At 54.3% G+C, this 21,100-nt stretch overlaps 1 protein-coding gene across 3 annotated transcripts; it reads left to right on the top strand.

The window, feature by feature from the left end:
* Positions 1-12,439: 12,439 nt before the first annotated feature.
* SEPTIN5 (septin 5) lies at positions 12,440-21,070 on the top strand. Of its 3 annotated transcripts, none has more exons than XM_039872893.1 (12): positions 12,440-12,592; positions 12,731-12,741; positions 17,234-17,330; positions 17,438-17,524; positions 17,793-17,916; positions 18,022-18,156; positions 18,312-18,429; positions 18,563-18,664; positions 19,273-19,369; positions 19,457-19,592; positions 19,839-19,941; positions 20,056-21,070. In XM_039872893.1, the coding sequence occupies exons 1-12, from the start codon at positions 12,550-12,552 to the stop codon at positions 20,110-20,112; spliced, it is 1,110 nt and encodes a 369-aa protein (XP_039728827.1). In that variant the 5' UTR covers positions 12,440-12,549; the 3' UTR covers positions 20,113-21,070. The 3 variants fall into 3 exon arrangements, with proteins under 3 accessions (XP_039728827.1, XP_039728826.1, XP_039728825.1); XM_039872892.1 differs by having other exon boundaries at positions 12,441-12,592; positions 12,728-12,741; XM_039872891.1 differs by lacking the exons at positions 12,440-12,592; positions 12,731-12,741 and adding an exon at positions 16,248-16,598.
* The last annotated feature ends 30 nt before the right edge of the window (positions 21,071-21,100 follow it).

Raw genomic sequence — 21,100 nt, 5'->3', positions numbered from 1 at the left:
GTCGCCTACACAGGAAAAACACTGAGATGGTCCGAGACTCTGTGGGCCCTGGGGGTGTTATATCTTGGAGAGAGCAGGCCAAATGCAGCCCCACATCCCCTCCCGGACCAGCCTGGCAGTCAGTCCAGCAGCAGCCGCCAGCACGGAATGCGCCCTCTCACTCAGCACCTCCCCTGGAGCCTGAGCCGGCTGCATTCGGCTCCGACGCCCTGCATGTGGACCACGGCCAACTCAAACACGCTTGTATGGGGCTTTCTTCCTGAGTCAGAGCAGTGCAGGCCCTGGCTGGGGTTTCAACACAGACCCTCGGCCTTACAGGCTGCACGCTGCCCTGGCTTGCTTTCTCTGTCCCTGAGCCCCATCACCCCTCACCCCACAGCCCACAGCCCCTGGGGACCCATCCCCAGTGGGTTCCAGACTCATGCACCCAGTGTGATGTCTCAGAGGCATTTTGGAGTCAATGGGAACACACTTTCCCACTGCCCCTCCTCCCCTAACATGTCTGGTGCAGCCATCCCTGACCACACACCTCAGATGGCCCTCTCCTCTCCACTATGCTGCCCTTGTCCTGCAGGCCTCCATCATAACTTAATAGATGGGGAGTCTCCCCGCCACCCGCCCCATCCACCTTGACACCACTGGCCAGAGACAGATCAATATATATTATCCAGTCTGCAGAACAGAGAGATAAAAGATTGACTAACAAAAAGATGAGATTTTACAAACTGCCCATGACAATGTCTTCCCTCCCACATGTTCTTCCAGAACCTTCATACGCCCCTTTGAATGCAGGTGATCTTATACTGTCTTATAAACAGTAAATAACAGCAGGAGTGAAGCTGCACAACTTCTGAGGCTGGGTCATAAAAGACAATGCAGTGTCTGCCTTGGGTGCTAGAGCACTGGTCCTTAGGGCCTCGAGGCCCCCATGCTTTCAGGATGCCAGGCTAGCCCACCTGTACAGATCACAGGAAGAAGCCCAGCTGAGCCTTCCTGAATTTCTGACCCAGAGAAACCCTGATAGAAAATAAAATGACTAAATTGATGTGTTACGCTACTAAATTTTGAATTGTTACGCAGCGACAGATAATCCTTTCAGAGTGGAACCGAAAATCCAGAAAGAGAGCCACAACGTGTAGCCAAAATCTTAATGTTCATCGAAGATGTCATGACAATTCAATGAGGAAAGCCAAATTTTTTTCAACAAATGGTGCCAGGGCTATTGGATAAACTGGGGCAGAGTGCGGTGCTGAATGAACTTTGACCTCTACCTGACATCGTACATGAAAATTAATTCAAGATGAATCATACTCCTAAACATAACACTGAAACTATAAAGCTTCTAGAAGAAACAAAGAAGAACATATTCATGACCTTGGAGTAAGTAGGCAAGGCTTTCTTGGAGAGAAAACCATGAAATATAAAATATAAAATAAAAAAAATTGATAAATTGGAATTTATCAAAATTATAAACGTGTTTCTCAAAAGAAACTATTAAGGTAATGAAAATCAAGCCTCTGTCTGGGAAAAAAAGATCTTCAATAAACACATCTGATGTTAGACTTGTACCCAGACTATATTAAAGAACTCCTACAAATCAATAATTCAAAGACAACCCGGTTTAAAAATGGGCAAAAGATTTGAATAGGTATTTCACAAAAGAAGACTTATAAATGGCCCATACGCACTGAAGAGATGCTCAGAATCACTACGCTTGTCATGAGAGAAATACAAATGAAAACTGCATCAAGATACCCTTGCACACCCATGAGAATAAATTAAATGAAAGACTGACACTAACAAGTGTTGGCAAGGGCAGCTGGAACTCTCATACACTGCTGGTGGGAGTAAAATGGTACGACCACTTTGGAAACAGTTTGACAGTTTCCTGTAAAGTTAAAAATATACCAAACATATGATTCAGCCATTCTTCTCCTAATTATGTACCCAAGAGAAAAGGAAATAGATGTCCAAAGATTTGTACACACATATTTATAGCAGCTGTATTTGTAGTAACCAAAAACTGAAAATGACCCAAATGTCCATTAAAGGTGAACAGATAAACAAATTGAGGTTTATCTATACAGTGGAATATTACACAGCAATAAAAAAAAAAATAATGAACTAGATACTCTTAGTAACATGGATGCATCTCAAAATAATTATGCCGAGTTAAAATCAATTTTTTTAAAGTACGTATTGTATAGTTAGTTCCCTTATTTGAGGTGCTAACACAGGCAAAATTAATCTGTAGTGACAGAAAGCCTGGGGGTGGTGGGAATTGACCTAGAAAGGTCACCGGAAACTTTATGGAGTAATGAAAATGGGGTCTTGATTGGGGTTTTGGATACATGGGTCTACACCTGGGTCAAAAATCATTAAATTGAACACTGAAGATCTCTGCATTTCACTGCATGTAAATTTTACCTCAATAAAATGACTTAAAAAATTGAAATGCGTGCCCAATCTGTGTTAAGCGGGTAAAAGTAACAATGCTAGCTATTCTAGTTTCTTTGCCTTCCATATAAATTTTAGAATGTTCTGTCCATATCTACAAAAGAATCTTGCTGGGATTTTGATATTTTTGTATTTTGAAATATGGCATTTGATAGGAATAACAATATGTCAATTTGGTGAGAATTGATATCTTTATACAGTGTTGAGTCTTCCAATCCATGAATATAGTCTCTCTCCATTTATTTAGCTCTTTGACTTCTTTCATATGCATTTTGATGTTCTCAGCACATAAATCCTAAGTATTTCACTTTTGAAAGATTATAAATGGTATTGTATTTTTAACTTTGGTGTCCATGTGTTCATTGCTGCTGTACAGAAAAACAATTTATTTGTTTGTATGTTGATCTCGTATTTTTCAACCTTGCTGAAGTGAAAAGAAATCTACTTGATTTTAAAATATATTCTATAGTTACAGTAGTTAAAACAGTCATTAACAGGGGGATAGACACACAGATCAGTGAAACAGAGTAGAGAAACAAGAAATTGATCCACATAAACATGCCCAATAGATTTTTGACAAAAAAGTTCAAAAGCAAGTCAGCGAAGGAAGGATTCAAATGTTGCTGGAGCAATTGGACATCAATAGGCAAACAAAACCCTCAACCTAAATCTCACAACTTATACAAAAATTAACTCAAAATGAAATCATGGACTTAAATTTAAAATATAAAACAATAAAAATTTTAGGAAAAATTAAGCAGGAGAAAATCCTCAGGATCTAGGGTTTGGCAACAATATCTTACACATGGCCCCAAAAGAACAAGCTATGAAAAGAAAAATTAATAAATTAGACTTCATCAAAATTAAAAACTTTTACGCTACGAAAGACTCCTAGCTAAAGGGATGAAAAGACAAGCTACAGACTGGAAGAATATACTTGTAAATAACATAAAAGACTAGTATCTAGAATATATAAAGAACTCTCAAAACTCAATGCTTAAAAAAAATTCTAGTGGAATATGGATTAGTTCTAATCCATTAGAACATGGGCAAAGGACATGAACAGTCACTTCACTGAAGAGGATATAAGGGTTGCAAATAAGCACATGAAAAGCACATTGTTAGCCTTGAGAGAAAAGCAAATTAAAACCATAATGAGATGTCATTATACATGTCTTAGAATGGAGAAAGTGACAATACCAAATGCTGGTGAGGATGTAGAGAAACTGCATCATTCACACATGGCTGTTGGAAATGTAAAATGGAACAGGCATTCTAGAAAACAGTTTAGCAGTTTCTTAAAAACCTAAACATAAAGGACCTAAGTGTCACCTCCTCTGGAAACCCTCCATAGCCCACTAGGTTTAGACAGGTGTCTTCTCATTCCTACAGCATCTTGACTCAATATCTAGCACAGCATTGTGAGGCATAGACTGTACGTTCCTCAAAGGAAGTGCCCATGTGCTCATGTCTCCATCCCTCGCAGTATTCAGCAGAAGACTTTGCAGGTGGTACTCAATACATATTTGATAAATAAACGAGAGAATGAATGAATAAATGAACGAACAAATATGCACTCGAATGATAAACAGTGATAAAGAAAATGGATAAAGATAGGAATGGTGAGGTTATGAGATGAGTATGTCAGAGATATTTCTACCTCATCAGTTGTTCATGTAACTTCATCAATAAATGCCTATCAAATTAAAAAAAACCAAAACACAAAAAACTAAACATGTAACTCTCACATGACCCAGCAATTGCACGCCTGAGCATCTGTCCCAGAGAAATCAAGACTGATGTCCACACCGAGACTTGAACATGAATGTTAATAGCAGCTATATTCATAATAGCTGTAGACTGGAAGCAACTCAGATGCCTTGGATGAGCGAATGGTTCAGCAAACCCTGGTACATCCGTAACATGGAATACTACTCAGCAGAAAAAAAAGAAGAAACTACTGATGCACAAAACAACCTGGGTGAATCTCCAGAGAATTATGCTGAGTGAAAAAAAGCCAATCCCGAAAGGCTACATACTTTATGATCCCATTAATGTAACTTTCATAAATGACAAAATTATAGAAATGGAGAGAGGGTAGAGACTGTGATATATTATATACCACTCTGGTGCCAAGACCACCACTGTCAGCCGCTCTCCATCCTTGGCCTCCACCAACCCCTTGTCGCAGATGTCTCCTCCTTGAGGTTCCAGGAGTCCTACCCACATCCCTCCTTCAAATGGGGTCCCTTGTCACATTCTGGTGCCCAGAATCTGGGGCTTCCTATCCGTGAACACTTCTCATCCTGGTTTTCCTGCTCAGCCCTGACTGTGAGCCCTTGCTGTGTGCTGGCTCCTGGGACAGCCCAGATGGCAGGATGCCAGGAGGGAGCATGACCCTCTGAAGAGGGCTCCCAGCCAAGACTAGGGGAGGCAGGGAAAGGCTCTTGCCAAGAGAGGGCAGGTTGCAGGCAGTGGTGAGCTCAACCCTGCATGTGGGCCGTGGCCTGAGCATGGGCGTCATGGGTGGTGAGGTTATCGTGGCACTCAGAACTTCGAAGATGGCCCAAGGCTGGACACAGAAGGGAGGCTGGGCATGGCGGCCAGGTGTGGCAAGCCCAGGATGAGGTGGTCTCAGGAAACCTCATCCCCCATCCCTGTCTACCTCCTCTTGGGAGAAATGACAATTCAAGTTCTTTGCCCATTTTTTAATTAGGTTGTCTTTTTGCTGTTTGATGGTCTCTTTTTTTATTGTGATATAACTGACTATAACGTTGTGTACATTTAAGCTGTACAACATATTGACTTGATACATTTCTACTGAAATATGATTGCCATTATAGAGTTAACTAATACCTATCAGGTCACATAATTATCATATTGTCTAGTGGTACGAACAATTAAGATCTAGTCTCTTAGTACATTTCAAGTTCATAATACAGTTTTGTTGTCTGTAGTCCCTGTACTATATAATTAAGTCTCCAGGACTTATTTATCAACTAGCTGCAAGTATCTACCTTAAACAACATCTCCCCAATTCCCCACCCCCCAGCTCCTGGTAGCCACCATTCCATTCTCTGTTGTGTTTTTTTCTCACAGTTCTAATTAATTTTAATTAAAAATATTTTTCTTCTAGTTTTTTTTTTTGAGTTCAGTTGTTTTTAGATTCTACATGTAACTGAGATTACACAGTATTTGTCTTTTTCTATCTGACTTATCTCACTTAGCATAGTGTTCTCAAGGTCTATCCAAGTTATCACAAATGGGACAGTCTCTTTTTGATCCTCAAAATGACCTTGAAGACCAAGTGCAGCCATAACAGTTCTCCTGAGCACAGATGGGGAAACTGAGGCAGGCATGCTCCAGATCTCAGGACAGCTGGGCCCCTGGCCCAGGGTAGGGCTTCTGAGGGCTCAAAGGTGCTCTGGTTGAACCCCTGGTTAGACTGCTGTCTGTCATGGGACTCTTGAACCCAGACCTTGGGCAGGAGGTCAGGCAGAACCTTTGAGGCTGTCTTAGCAGCAAAGTCCAAACCTGCATGTTGGCCCTGCTCCCGCCACAAGTGGGGAGACCAGCCCAGCAATGCCCTCATGACACACATTGCCCTGGAATCTACGGATCTCCGCTTTCCTGGGCCCTGACATGGCCAGCACTTGCCCAAGACCCCTCTACACCCAGCCCTCCTGGCCCAGCCCCTCTCCTGGCCTGTGGTCAGTGTCTCATGGGGGCCTGTAGCATGTTGACTCTCCAGTGAGAAACCTCAGGGAAGTGGTTTCACCACTACTTTCTCCTATCTGTGCTGCTGTGTGATGCAGTCGGGCAGGACTGGCCGTCGCTGTGCAGGTGAGAGGCACCAGTCCTACCCACACTGTGCCCTCCACCTGTTGTGCAGGGCTGACTGGTAAGTCCCAGAGGGAGGACCGGTTTAGCACGTTGGCAGTGCATTCTGACAAGGAGACATGCATGGCTGCTTATTAGGTAAGTGAAGAGTGGGGGGCAGGACGCACCTCGAAACATGCCGGTACCTGTGGATGGTTGAGAAGAGTCGTGGCTACAAAAATGAGCTTTTGGCAAAAGCTTAAGAGAGGGGAGTGACTTGCGGTGGTTCCTTTTCCCTACATAGTCCCATTTGGGTGTTTCCAGGTTCAGTCTGAAAAGAACCCTGGTGAGGCTCCTTTGGTCTGAACCTGCTCAGTCACCCCTGATGGGATGCTGGCCAAACATACTGAGGCTTGGTGGCCGAGGCTGTGCCTCCTGTGTGCCACTCCTGTGTGCCATTCCTGGAAAGCAGCCTAGACCAGGGCTTCGTCTCCTGCCACTCCCTCACCTACAGGGTACCATGACAGTGGTTCCCATCTGCCTCCAAGCAGCCCCCACAGGCTCCAATTTAAAGACAGCCTTTGGAACAAGTACCAACTTCAGCATGGGACTTGAGGTCATCTGCTGGGGAGTGAGGCTCTGCCTCATGCAAACACTGTTGGGGCTGGCCCAGGCTGGCCGCAGGCCTTACACATTTGGCCTGGTCCAGTGGAAGGAGTTTGGAGGTGTTCTGATGTACGGCAGCAGGTCTCTCTCCCACCAACTGGGAGCCCCACCTGAGGGCTGCACGTGGCTCTGGCCTGTGGTGGGTGTGCAGGGAATACCTTGTGGGGACTAAGGCCAACTGGGAGCAGAGAAGAGACCAGATCCCCTGCCCTCACCCTGGAGATGGGTGTGGGAGGTCCTGCCCAGACATCAGGGATGGCAGCCTCCTCACCTCCTTGACTCCTGCCTCGGTGGTGTGTGCCTGGATTAAGCAGAGAGATTCCCAAAAGCCTGCGGCCAGAATAAAGGGTGAGGAGGGGAGGAAGAAGGGAAATGAGCTGAGACCTCAAGTCCCTGCCCTGGCCCAGGAATGGCCAGTCACTGGAAACCAGGTGACAGACACAGCTCTGAGGGTTCTGAGCTGCCTTCCCATTTGGGTGTGACCAGCAGTGCACTTGCACAGCCACCCCACTGTCTGGGCCCTGCAGCCCACATGCACAGAATAGGGTGCCAGGGCCAAGGCAGGACAGGGCCTGTGTGACTGGACAATGGGGACCAGGGCCCTCACTGCATCCTGTTTATTCTGGGGAGATTTCCTCATCCATCTCGGGCCTGACCCTCAAGTGGCAGACCTGGGGGCTAGGGTGCAGCGGGAAGCTAGAGCCAGCCTTTAGAACCCCTTCCTTCAACCTTTCCCTGGCAAAGAGGCAGGTCACAGGGAGGGGTATGAGCTTCCCTACATCGCCTGGCTGGCAGCCTCGGGATCTAGGTCACCAGTGCTCCAACCCCACACGGGCCTTTCGAAAGCACGTGTTCCCGTGGGATTTTTTATATGCGCGAATGCCTCTGGGAGAATCTCCATGTTGGCACCATTTCATAACTCCGCCTTTGGCTTTCCATGAAATCACAGAACTGCAGTGAGGATAGAGAGCCTCAGAGGTGTCAGGATACCTTGAGAGAAGTCATGTCCAACCCCCTAGCTGCCCCCAGTGCATACTTTTGGAGAGCCCTGGGGGGCACACAGGCAGCTCTTCCATACTGAGTCACAAAACACTCAGGGTCCCTATCACTCCGGCCCCGGGCTGTTCTCTGTGTCCTTTCCCACAGCCCTTCAGGGGACTGTGTCTCATTGGTTGTGGCCAGAGGCCTATGCCCCACACTTACCCTTACCAGGGAAGTGGCACCCCGCCGATGCTCTGGGTTCCTGACCCCCAGGCTGGCTCACTGCCGGGGAGCACAGGCGCCCTTTGTAGCCCTTCTCCAGCTGCCCAGTGAATGGGGGATGCCATGTAGCCCAAGGCTGTGCCCCAGAACCCTGCTTTGTCCCCTGCAATACACAGGCTGCTTTAATAGGCCAGGGAGTGCCCTCCTGGCAGGGACAGCTGCTGTGACTCTGCTCTTTAATCAACCTGTCTCCAGTGGTGAGGGGGACCAGTGTGTGTCCTGACCCTGCACATTTTCTAACAAGGAGGTCAAGAAAAGCATTCTCTGTAGCCCCTCACTGCAGACACACTTCCCTGTGTGCTCCGGGACAGCTGCCCCAGAGCTCCCCAGCGCCACGTGCCTCACTCAGCCAGGCCAGGAGGGACTGGGGACGCTGTGGAGGCCCTAAGGCCTGGGCTCCCTGGGGTCAGCAGGGCGGGGAAGAAGGTCCAGGCAGAGGGCACATAGAGGCACAGAGCTGCAAGGCAGAAAGTGAACCAGTGGGCAGGGCGGCCCTCCTGCTGGGAGCCCCAAGTGCTACATGCTTTCAGGTCTTCTCGCAGGTATGGCTGAGCCAGGACAACAGGACTAGCAAGAACAGGGCGTGGCAGCAGCGCCCCAAAGCAGGGTCAGGAGGGCATCCAGGCCATCTGGTGAATGGAGTTCAGGGTCAGACAGGGCTGTCTAACCGGCGCACACCACACCTGTTTTTAGGAGTAAGGCCTGGGCCCTGAGGCCTGGGTTCAGCTGTTTGGTCTCATGGACTCCACTAACTGGGCGATGCCCAGGCACAATGCCCATCCCCAGCCTGAGCCTGGCCTGCCCCAGAGAGGGCCGTGTAGGTGCCCCACAGAGTGCTCTGGACCCTGCTCCCCTCGCCCTTGGTGGAGCTGGAGAGGAAGGTTGAACTCACCTTGCAGCAGACTAGGAACTACCGTGTGAGATCACTGGGGGAGCCAAGTACAGCATCTGCCGGCAGGAGGGGAGTGACGGTTTGACCCCATCCCACCCATGTTGCCCTCCACAGCCCCTGCATTGCATACTGAGGAGCAGAAGACTTGGGAGGGGGACATGGGACATTGGGGTAGTCCCTTAAGCCAGAAGAAGGACACAGCACAGCAGTGCTCAGGATAATGTGGCAAGAGGGAGGAGGACAGGTGGGGCTGGATATAGAAGCTGACAGAGCTGGTGGGGAGCAGGCAGCATAGGGTGGGGTGCTCACCATGGAGGGACCTTGAGCAGAGCGCCCTCCATTGGTCAAAGTAGCAGGTCCTCTTCTGAGTCCTCACTGAGCTTGATCTTGGCCTGCTCTAAACACTGGTCCCACACACTCGGCAAGATTCCCAGGAGTGACCTAGAGCGGGGGTCCCCAATCCACCCCACCCCCTGCTGCAGACCGATACCGGTCCGTGGCCTGTTAGGAACTGGGCCGCACAGCAGGAGATGAGTGGTGGGCGAGCTAGCAAAGCTTCATCTGTCTTTGCAGCCGCTCCCCAGCACTAGCATCACTGCTTCAGCACCATCTCAGATCATCGGGCATTAGATCCTCATAGGAGCACTGGTCCTTGGTGCCAAAAAGGTTGGGGACTATTGTCCTAGAGGACCCAAGCACCACCTTGGAGCCAGTTGGGGTGGGCTATATGACTCACAGCCTCGAGCCTACTTTGAGCCTTTCCTGACATTCCTCCAGGGAGGGTTCCACAACCCACCAGGCACCAGGAGGGTCTTTCTGCCACCAGGGCTTCTCCAGGGGACAGTCAGAGCAGAAAGGGATATCTCAGGGCTCCTGGCTTCTGGGGTGCCTGAAGTCCCAAAGAGAAAGTCTCGTCTCAGTCTATGTTGCCCGTCAAACCCCCAGCTTCCAGAGTGCTTGGACCAGGATTATGTCATTGTACCTAGCCACTCAGAGTTTGTGGCCCCATGTACTATCCCAATGTAAGAATACAGGCGAGGTTTTCATTTCATGTTAGGGAGATTTCTCTCAAGTAGATTAAATGCATTTTGAGCTGACCTAAGTTTCTTCTTTGTTGTGCCTCTATCCAGATAAAGGGACATGCCTCCTTTCATTGTGGCCTTTTCCTCAAAGATGTAGTCTGTCCTTTGTGGGCCGGCATGACCAGCAGGCCCCTTCCCTCCAATCCCTCTATGAGGGGTCTCAGCGTCTCACTGCGCCCAGCGTGGCCTCTGCCTCTGCCTCGTCCTCAGATAGACTGAATTTTCTAGAGCTTTATCATCAGTGTCCCTTGCTTCACCTGATATCTGTGTGTCACCAGAAGCAAACCTCTGGACCCCAAGACCTGTGTTGCCTGCCACCCACTAGTCTTTTTGTCACCATCACCGTGGTTGACTCCGAGGTCACCTCCCCACAAACCCCTTCCTTCTCCGTCCTGTGTGTCCACACGGATGCCCACAAGTCTATGCAGAGAGGGGAGAGACACCAACGGTCTAAATGCGGCCTCTTGAGAATTTCTTAACTAAAAGTTTTTTTGTTTTTTTTATGAAAATCGTCAAGCTATTTGTAGCACAAGTTGGTTGAACAGATTTTCTGGGTGTAGCTTATTTTTTCACTCATTAACTTCTTTTCCTTATGAATTAAAAAGTAGCATTTTTTTTCCCCACCCAGGAGCGTTTTATTTACTTCTCTCTGTATCACAGCCAGCACTCTGCCTGCTGAGGAAGCCGATTCAGAGCCCACTCAGGGAAGCTAGGGTTTCCTTCAAGACTATAAGTAGGTAAAGGTGGTGTGTCCAGGCCACACCCTGCCACTCCCACCCCTTCCTGACCTGCTGTTTGATGGACAAGAGCCATTTCAGGGTTTTGTTTGGACCATTCCATTGGCCAGTGTCCAGGATAGAAAAAGTGAAAAAGTCCTTATAATGTCCCACCTGGCAGAACTGGAAGCGCATCCTATGAATCTGCTGGCCCAGAAGTCCTGCCTGGCCTTTCAAGTATCCCCTCCTGTCTTCGTTCCTTTATCCACAATTCCAAATTCTCCTAAGCTCTGAAACGTAAAGGTTTTCAAAACTCTGTGGCAAAGCTGGACCTGAACTGCTGTACAGAGCTTTATTACGGTCTTTATTTAATCCAGATCCTTTGAATAGTCATGCTCCATGACAAAAATCTTAATGTATTTGAATATGACGTGCAACCTCAGGTTCCAGAGAAGTATCATATAATGTATGATATATACAAAGAATTCGGGTGTCATGTAAGATGTAGATGAAGAATTCTGAATTCTAAATGCCCTGAGGGTTTGGATGAGGGGTTAGAGCAGTGAAGTGTCCCCATACTCATCACAGGTCTGGACCAAGTGGGAGTTCCCAGTCCTGGGAAGGGTGGAGAAATGGGCTTTGTTCACAGAACTTGGCAGAGCAACAGTGCTGCTTATATGACTTTTACGCTTAGCGAGCAAACTGCTCTGTTAGGTACGGGTGATTCAGGGATGGGGGAGCTCCAGGACCAGCCCCCCTCCCCAGCCCACAGGCCAGTGGAGAGAGCAAGGAGCACATGAGGGGCTGGAGAGGAAGAAGGGTTTCCTGCCTGTGGAGGGTGCGACAGGCCATCTCCCTCCAAGGGATCCTTACCTGGGAAGATGGTAACCACAGGCCAGACGGTCCCCTTCTGAGGGACTGAAGGTTCCAGATGTTCCACCTGGGGGCACTCTGGGGAGGTCCAGGCACAGGGTACCAGGAGGGTGACAGTGACAGACAGGATGGCAGGCACTCATCCTCTGGACTCATTAGTGAGTTCCCTGGACTCAGCACAGGTCTGGGGCCTCGGCTTCCTCACATGCAAATGGGGTGCAAGCCCTGGCCCTCCCTTCACAGCCCCCTCGCTGCCCTCCAGCAGAGGAGGCCAGGATCCCATCTCTCTCAGGATCATAGCAGGTCTGCATGTGGGTATGCGAGCAGAGAGGGTTGCAACGCAGGGGCTGGCATGAGGCAGCAAGACCCCAGGGGGCAGGTTTTACAGAAGAGCCACAAGGTCAGAGGCCCACGCATAGACTGGGGGCCCGCTAGAGCGTTGGGAGTGAGAGTCTGGGCGAGGGTAGGGGCACAGGAGAGGTGAAGCAGAAGGTCGGGCACTGTGCCCAGCACCCTGCCGAGATGGAGATGAGGGTGTAGCCGGGAGTCCGGAGTGGGGGTGGGGGCTGCGGAGGCTGGTGGTGGGCGCCGGGTCCCCGCCCCCGCGCGCCAGGTCGCGCGTGGGCGCGGCGGGCGCCGATTGGCTGGCGGGCGCACGGGCGGGGCGGGCGGCGGCGGCGCGCGGAGGGCCGGTCACCCCAAAGCTCGGCCTCGGACTCAACGCTCATCGCCGTGCCCCGCCCGCGCGCCCGCCGCCGCACGTCCCCGGCTGGCGGCCACCATGAGCACAGGCCTGCGGTACAAGAGCAAGCTGGCGACTCCAGGTGAGCTCGGCGCCCGCCCGCGCCTTTGTCCCCGCCGCCCGCCCGCCTCTCACTGTGTCTCTCCGTTTCTCCCCCCACCCGCCGGCCTGGACCCGCCCGGACCCGGACCCCGACCGGATCCCGACCCTGACCCAGCAGAGGACAAGCAGGTACGTGCGCTCCGCCGCTCAGCCAGCCGGCTGTCACCCTTTGTAGCACCGACGCCGCCAGCGCCCAGGCGCGACCCCGCCCCCGCCGGCCGTCACCCCGCCCTGTCGCGATAACCGATTGTCAGCCTGGGCAGTGCTGCCCTGTCTGAGAATGCAGACAGGAGGAGTGGGCGCCATGGCATGGGGGCCTGGCCTCTGACCATCATAGCAGGGGCGTGCGCCCCTCCCATGATGGGGTACAAGCCGAGTGCCCCTCTCTCACTGGTCCAGAGGCAGCGTCTGCGTGCTGACCTGGCTTTAGGCGGTGTGCTGAGGGTCCTGAGTGAGGCCACTGGTTATGGCAGGCCACAGGCTGGGGGAGGGGTCTGTGTCCACCAGCCTGCACAGAGACCCTTGAAGCCCCACAAGGGAGCCTCTGCCCACCCTACCCCACTCTGCATCTTATGCCCCCTCTCCTCACACACCAATTTGAGTGGGCCAGGTCTCTTCCCCAGACTAGGAGCCTCCAGGGCCTGGTCTGAGTCATCCCCAAGCCCAGCATGGGTCTTCCATCCTAGTGAGTATAAATAGGCTTGTGGCCACCCAAAGGGGCTGGTTTGGTCCCCAGCCTCCAGGAATGCAGGACCCAACAGGAGGCTGGCCTGGGCACCCACTGTGAAACCCAGATGAGGTCAGGGTTAAACAGAGATGGAGACCCCAAAAGTGGGCTGGGGTTGGGTAATCAGGTAGGCTGGAAGCTCTGGAGCAACCCTGCTGGGGCCTCACTGGCTTGAGAACAGCCATGTTTAGGGGAGAAAAGAAGGGCCCAACTCTGGCACCAGGGTGGCCTTGGCAGCCATCATCAGTGAAGGGGTATCATACACGGGGTAGATTCTGGGTGGAACCCTGAAGTACTAGCCCAGGGTGTGGCAGGCAGGCCAGGTACAGCCCAGCAGGTGGGGTGGGGGCCTGGAATCACTGGCTGCCTAGTGCCTATCTCCTGGCCGATACGCACCCCACCTTGGGACAAGCGAGGCTCTTGGGGTGGGACCTCATCAACCTCACCCTGCCAGTGAGTGGCTCCCCAGAGAGCCCAAGCCAGGAACTGCCTTTCCATCACCAGTGGGTCAGACAATGCCTGAGATGCAGAGACACGTGCAGCCAGGCTATTGTTTGAGGGAGAGAGAGAGAAAAGGCCTGGGAGACCAGACCCACGGCTTCTCCTGGGCCTGCACGCACTTGGAATCGCTGGGCTGGGCAGTTGCTGCCTAGCACCACCCAGGGACCCCTCCTGCTGAGGTATGAGCCCCTGCAGGCCTGAGTCTGCCCTGCATTCAAGGTCAGCTGGGAGCCAGCCTCACCCATCTTCAGCCCCTAGAACCTGAGGGAGAGGGCACTGTATAAGCAGAGGAGCCCCAGGAGCAGGGCCAGAGAGCCAGGTGTTTGGGGAAGGCTCCTGCGGGTCTGGAGGGAGCATTGTGGCTTCACTGTTACCATTGTTGGTGTTACCGAGCTTCAGCCTGTCCACACGGGCTGTGGAAGGGGGTGAGAGAACTCTGGTGGCCCTCTTTGCTTCTGCCTCATCTCAGACAGTGGGGAGGGCTCTGGCGGCCTTCTGTGTGTCCTCCTCCAACCCCCACCCAGTCTCAGACAGTTATGGGGGCTCTGTTGGCTGCTTCTAGAGCTGACGGGTGATTCTAAGAATGGAAATGCCTCGAGAGTCTGAGGCTCCAGGAGGAGGTGGGCGCAGCTGTGTCTAGGGCTTGGGAAGCCCTGAGGGAAATTTGTTGTGCTTCAGGACCAGAGGAAGGGGGGCGGTGGCAGGGTCCCTTCCTTGAGGTTCCCTCATGGAGTTCACCGGCCCTGTCTAGACACAGTCTGATGATGGGGCAGGCATGTGGGGAGCTGGGAGTGAGACTCACCTTCCTGACCTGGGCCTCCCCAGAGGCTGTGCCTTACCAAAGGGGAAACCGAGTCAGTCTGGGAGTGACAGACTCTGTTAGACACCAGGCTGTGGAGTGCTGAGGCTCTCACTCAGCTTGAGGCCCGGGTCCAGGTCTGTCTTCCTGGAGCTGCCCTGGGCCTGAAATGTCAGCCTTTTGGGTGGGTGCTGGGCTGAGGGCCATGTCTAAAATGGGCCCATGGCGGAGGCAGAGTGAGACTCAGCCCAGAGGCTTCCTGTAGGTCAGCATGATACAGGGCTGGAGCTAGTAAAGAGGCTTTTTCAGGGCGAGGCCTGGGGTCCTAGCTGGGAGATCTGGGGCCCCAGTGGCTTCCCTCTGCTCTCCACACTCTCCTCCAGGATGAAAGGCTCTCCTGTTCCCAGCTGTGGGCCCACCCCTCCTCCTCAGGTGCCAGTGGCCTCCAGGCCCCAAAGCAGTACCACGGGCTTAGACAAGGGGACAGAGGCTCTTCAAGCAGGGATGGATGGGGGGGGAGTTAGGGGGCCGCCTGTCCCTGCTGACACACTGTCTAGGAGGCACATCTCTTCATACCCCACCCAGCTCCTTGCCAGACCTCCCCTCCAGCCCACCTGGCGCTGGCGTTTTTAGATTCTGGTAGGGTACTAGGGAGAATGGTGAGGGTTTGGTGGCTCAGGAGACCACTGTGGACCCTGGAGTGGCTACATGGGGGTTAGGGCTGAGCTGACTGGAGCTCGCCAGTCCCCATGTGCCTAATTCTGTTGGTCAGAGCAGGTGGAGAAGCTCAGAGGGAATGCCCACAGGGGCCCATGCCATACACCTCCACCTCTGCTGTCACGGTCTGCCTGGAGAGACAGATGGGGCAGCGCAGCCCGTGAGTGGCTGTCAGGTTTGTGGAGTGACATGCTGGCCACAGCTTCCAAATTTCCTGAGGTAGAGCGGGGTAGGCGGCTAGTACTCTCATGTTCCTCTCCCTGCTCCAAGTCTCCTTAGGCCTGGGGGTGGGGGCAGGTCCAGGCTGTGGAGGTGGGCTCTGATTCCCGTGGAAGGTGAGCCCTGCCTTTGCCCGGTTCCACCATGTGGTCTTGCGGGCCACGCCAGTTAAGAATCCCCAAACATACAAACACACATGCACACGCACAAAGAGGAGGGAGCAGGTCAGCCCCAAGCAGAGGGTAGGGGGCAGTGCCGAGAGGGATGTGTCCCTGAGTAGTTGGGGCGCCGTGACACCGCGGGCGGTTTTCGCCGAGTCCGCGGAGAGAGCGGGGTGCATGAGCCGGTCCCGCGTGGGTGCGCTTGTGGCCCAGGAGCATCCTCCGGCGCCCTCCAGCGAGCGGAAGCCGTGCCGCACTTTTGGTGGGGAGCGATGCAGTGGCCTTCCCGCCCACCTCTCCACCTCTGTTGTCCCGACGCCTGGATTGTGGCTGCGGGTCTGGTAGCGGGGCTCCCTGTCCTCGCTGCGCGGCGTCCCCTTCGTGCTGTACTCAGCCCTGCCCTCTGCGGCAGCTTTCCGGTGGCTCCGCCCGCGGCCCAATTTCCAGGCGACCGTTTCCCGGCGACAGAGCGAGCGAGGCGGTCTCTGCGCGGAGCCCCGCCTCTGGTTCGCGTGCAGAGCGCGGCCGGCAGTGGCTGTGACGCCGCGCGGCTCAGGGCGGGTCCGCAGAGGCAGAGAGATGGCTCACACGGCCTTCGGGGTCAGCGGCACCCCGGGTGGTCCACGTCCCCTCTCTGGGCCTCAGTTCCCGTGCCCCTAAAACGGGAGCGAGAACAGGGCTTCGAGGGAGTAGCGCCTAAGTCCCTCAGGACACAGGGCCCCTGTCGGCCTGACCCGATCTGGGGTCCCAAGGTGCAGTCAGGGTCTGGGGGGTCGCTGCGATGGATTCTCTGGCGGCACCCCAGGACCGCCTGGTGGAGCAGCTGCTGTCGCCACGGACCCAGGCCCAAAGGCGGCTCAAGGTGTGTGTGGAGAAGGGAGTGGAATGTAGGTCAGTGTGTATGCGCCCACTGGGGCTAGGTCCCAGGGCTCTGGGATGTGACAGCGGCCAGCAGGGCCAGGGTCCACAGGGGATGGGCCTGGGACCCCAACGGCAGGGGGAGGCTCAGCGCTGCTGTCTATAAATAGCCCCTGCTCCACCATTGTCGCAGCCAGCCACCCCCGCAGCTGGATCCGAGCCACATGGGGCCTCCCACCCCCTGGTACACTAGGGAGGGGTGAGTACAGAGGCCTGGGCTTCTCCCGCCTGCGAAGAGAGGAGCATGTCTGAAGGGTCTCCATTTTTGTGCCTTCTATCTACCCCCCAAGGAAGGACACTGCCTGTGTCTGCTGAGGCCTGACATCTCCCACTCCATACACACACACACATAGACACAGTCTTGGGTCCCTGCAAAGCCCCTCGCTGAAGCTGGGACAAGGGTGCCTCCACCCGCCAAACCCCTGACCTGCCCTCCCACCTCCAGGCCTTTGCCCACAGGCCCTCACCCCTTTTCTGCCATTGAAACCCTCTACTTTTGCTTGAGCTGGGTAGGGGACAGGGCATGGGGCTGCCCAGGAGCCCCAGCGTACCCCTGACCAGCCCTGCCCCTGCCCCCAGGATATCGACAAGCAGTACGTGGGCTTTGCCACACTGCCCAACCAGGTGCATCGGAAGTCAGTGAAGAAGGGCTTCGATTTCACACTCATGGTGGCAGGTGAGTAGGCCAAGCTCCCAGGTGGGGTGGTTGGGGCCACTGGCTGGCCAGCCTGTGTTGTGGGGTCCTCAGACCTAACCTGACTCCTTTACTGTATCTGTGGGTAGGTGAGTCGGGCTTGGGGAAGTCTACACTGGTCCACAGCCTCTTCCTGACCGACCTGTACAAGGACCGGAAGCTGCTCAGCGCCGAGGGTAAGTGGACCTGTCACTGCCCTGGCACTGGTTCACCATTCCCTCATGTGTGACCCCTCAACGGGTGCCCTTCCAGGTTCAGCCCTGTTCCTCTCTCCCCACAGCATGGTTCTCCTGTCCAGGGTCCAGGAGGAATGGCCCAGACCATAGGCTTTGTGGCCAGGGCCAAAACACTAGGATGGATGAGAACAGGGTCCTGGTTCTGACTGCCCAAGGTGGGGGGTAAGGGTCAGGGAGGCCCCTCCAAGCGACATCCCCTTTCCTGAAGAGCGCATCAGCCAGACGGTCGAGATCCTGAAGCACACGGTGGACATAGAAGAGAAGGGCGTCAAGCTGAAGCTCACCATTGTGGATACTCCAGGCTTCGGGGACGCTGTCAACAACTCTGAGTGGTGAGGAAGGCCTGGCTGGGGCACAGTCCCTGCTCAAGCCAACCAAGCCCCCCTGGGGCTGGTGGGCCACCCTCACAGCCCACCTCATGCACCCCGTGCCCACAGCTGGAAGCCTATCACTGACTACGTGGACCAGCAGTTTGAGCAGTATTTCCGTGATGAGAGTGGCCTCAACCGCAAGAACATCCAGGACAACCGGGTGCATTGCTGCCTGTACTTCATCTCTCCCTTCGGGCACGGGTGCGTGACTGTCCTGGGGTTAGGGGCCATCCACCTCCGTGGAGCCGAGCCCCACCCATGCCTCCACAGACACCCCCTCCCTGAGCCTTCCCCTACCCGCTCCCTGCCCCACTGTCACCCCTACCAGCCCCTCACCACCGCAGCTGCCCCTCCAGGCTCCGACCAGTGGACGTGGGTTTCATGAAGGCTCTGCACGAGAAGGTGAACATCGTGCCCCTCATTGCCAAAGCTGACTGTCTGGTCCCTGGCGAGATCCGGAAGCTGAAGGAGCGGGTGAGCCTGCGTTGCAGTAGGGCCTGGCTCAGGACTCGGGCTAAGAGCATCAGGTGTGCTGACCCCGGGCACCACCAAACCTGGCCCAGGGGACCTGGCCAGCCCTGACTCTGACAGCCCTGCCCCACCACAGATCCGGGAGGAGATTGACAAGTTTGGGATTCACGTGTACCAGTTCCCTGAGTGTGACTCGGACGAGGACGAGGACTTCAAGCAGCAGGATCGGGAACTGAAGGTGAGCATGCAGCCCAGTGGGGGGGGTAGGGAGCTGGAGGCTAGTTCACATGGGGCTTGGAAGAGGGCCGAGGGCCCAGGTCTGACCTGTTGGAGCTAGGGGTCTTTACTCTGAGCAGTAGAGCCCCTTCGCCTAGCTCGAGAGGGCTAGGGTTGCCCATGTCCCTGCCTAGATTGTGTATTTGGGCCCCATGTGTTTAGCGAGTCATGGAGCACTTGCCAGGACCCAAAAGGCTCCAGAGGGTAAGGGTAGCTTTGGGTGCCCCAGCAGCTAGAGTGATTAGGACCAAGCCCAAGCCAGGGGACAGGTGGCCACCAGGCAAGGAGCAGGGTCAGACAGGCCCTTGGCCCCAACCAGAGTCAGCAGGGGCATCACTAGGAGGCATGGGCTCAGCCGGTCAGAGGCCTTAGGGTGTAAGCTGCACCAGCTCTGGCCTCAGCCTATAGCAGAGAGGCCAGAAGTGGGGTGACACCAGGATGTCTTTGGGGAGAGATCATTGACAGTATTGTTGGAGGGGGCTGGCTGGCCCGGAGCTGAGTGCCCATGCCCCTCTCCAACCACTAACCCATACTAACTGGGCGCGAGCTCTTATACCTACTCATCCCCAGGAGAGTGCACCCTTCGCGGTTATTGGCAGCAACACGGTGGTGGAGGCCAAGGGACAGCGGGTCCGGGGGCGACTGTACCCCTGGGGCATCGTAGAGGGTGAGTCCAAGCATGGGGCATGGGCATGAGGGGTAGGAGGGCTCCCCTGGGCCGGGGCCCCATCCACCACCTTTTCTTGCCCTGCAGTGGAGAACCAGGCACACTGCGACTTCGTGAAGCTGCGCAACATGCTCATCCGCACACACATGCATGATCTCAAGGACGTGACTTGCGACGTGCACTATGAGAACTACCGTGCACACTGCATCCAGCAGATGACCAGGTATACCACCCTGCCTGCCCCAAACCTGGACCTGCATCTCGTGCTCCAGCCATGTTTCCATAACCAAATGTGGTCCTGGCTGTCCACCCAAACTCGAACCTCGCCCCAGTCCCCAGATCGGCTTCCCAGCACCTTGTCTCCCCAGAGCCAGCCCAAAGGTGTGGGAGCTCAGGTGGGCAGCCTCGACAGTGGAGAGGTCAGCCAGACCTCCCAGCAGCATTGTCCCTCTTGTCTACCACCCTGCAGCAAATTGACCCAGGACAGCCGCATGGAGAGCCCCATCCCCATCCTGCCACTCCCCACCCCTGACGCTGAGACAGAGAAGCTCATCAGGATGAAGGATGAGGAGGTTGGTAAAGTGGCAGGGGAGGAGTAGGGGCTGGGGGATGGGTAGAAATCATGCTAGGCCGCTTTCATCTCATTTCTCACCCTACCCTCCATTGTTCCTGCCCCCCAACCCCAGCTGAGGCGCATGCAGGAGATGCTGCAGAAGATGAAGCAGCAAATGCAGGACCAGTGACCCCACCTCAGCCCCACCACTGCCATGGATATACTGCCAGTTTCTGGGCTGGCCCTTCCCACCCCTGGACCCTGACCAGCCTGGACTTGACCCTGGATTCATCTGGATCTCCGACAGGCCTGGATGCAACCCCAATCCCAGAATGGCCTAGACCCAGACTGTTCCTGACCTGACCCAGAGACTCAGGGTCACAACCCCCAGCCAATCCTAATTTATTCTCAGCATCAGCCCCTCCTCTCATTTGTATCTCCTTCCATGGGGGCTGGGCAACAGCCCCCACAATGAAGCCCCCTCTGGCCTTGGGGGAGCAGGAACTAGGTTGAGCTGTGACTTTTGAGATCTCTCCAAGTCACACAGGAGGTCATACTCAGACTCTAGTCCCTACTCAGGCAGGCCTGTAAACCAAGGCAGAATAGGGGAGCAGATCCCCAGGGTCTTGGACCTATTCCCCTACCCCAGTGCTGCAGCGTGGACTTAGGAGCCCATCTTCCCTGCTCCTGCTGGCCGCCCAACATATGCTGAGACCTCACGTTGTGCGGACGTGGGCCAGGTTCTGTCTTCCTTCCTCACCAGTAGGTCAGCAGGCACGTGGGGCTGCAGAAACACTAAGGCTCCAGACCTAAGAAAGCCAGCTGGCTATAGGCAAGGTCGGCGGGGGCTGGGATGCCTGTGGCTGGTATGCCTGTGATAGGCCCCGCCCCACCCCCAGGGCTGTCGCCTTTGGAGAGCTCCAGGAGCACTGCGGTTGGCCATGCCCTGGCAAACCCCAGGCCTAGACTGCATTCCCTGTCTGGCACTGGAGGTCCCTTCTCCCCAGCAGCACTGTTGCCCTGAGTTCCCTAGCCCTTGCTCCACCTCCATCCCTCCACTGGCATGAACCCTTCCCCAAGCCCCATTTTCCAATTCAGTTGTGAATGCCGTGTCCTGTCCTGGTGACAGAACAATGTTGGTAAACGTCGCAGCAGGTGTCTGAGTGCTACTTGTGGCC

This window comes from Pteropus medius, unplaced genomic scaffold (genome assembly GCF_902729225.1).
Source record: "Pteropus medius unplaced genomic scaffold, Ma_sr-lr_union100, whole genome shotgun sequence".
Lineage (NCBI taxonomy): Eukaryota > Metazoa > Chordata > Mammalia > Chiroptera > Pteropodidae > Pteropus > Pteropus medius.
Note: the sequence above shows the minus strand (reverse complement) of the source record. Positions and strands in the feature narration are given on the sequence as shown.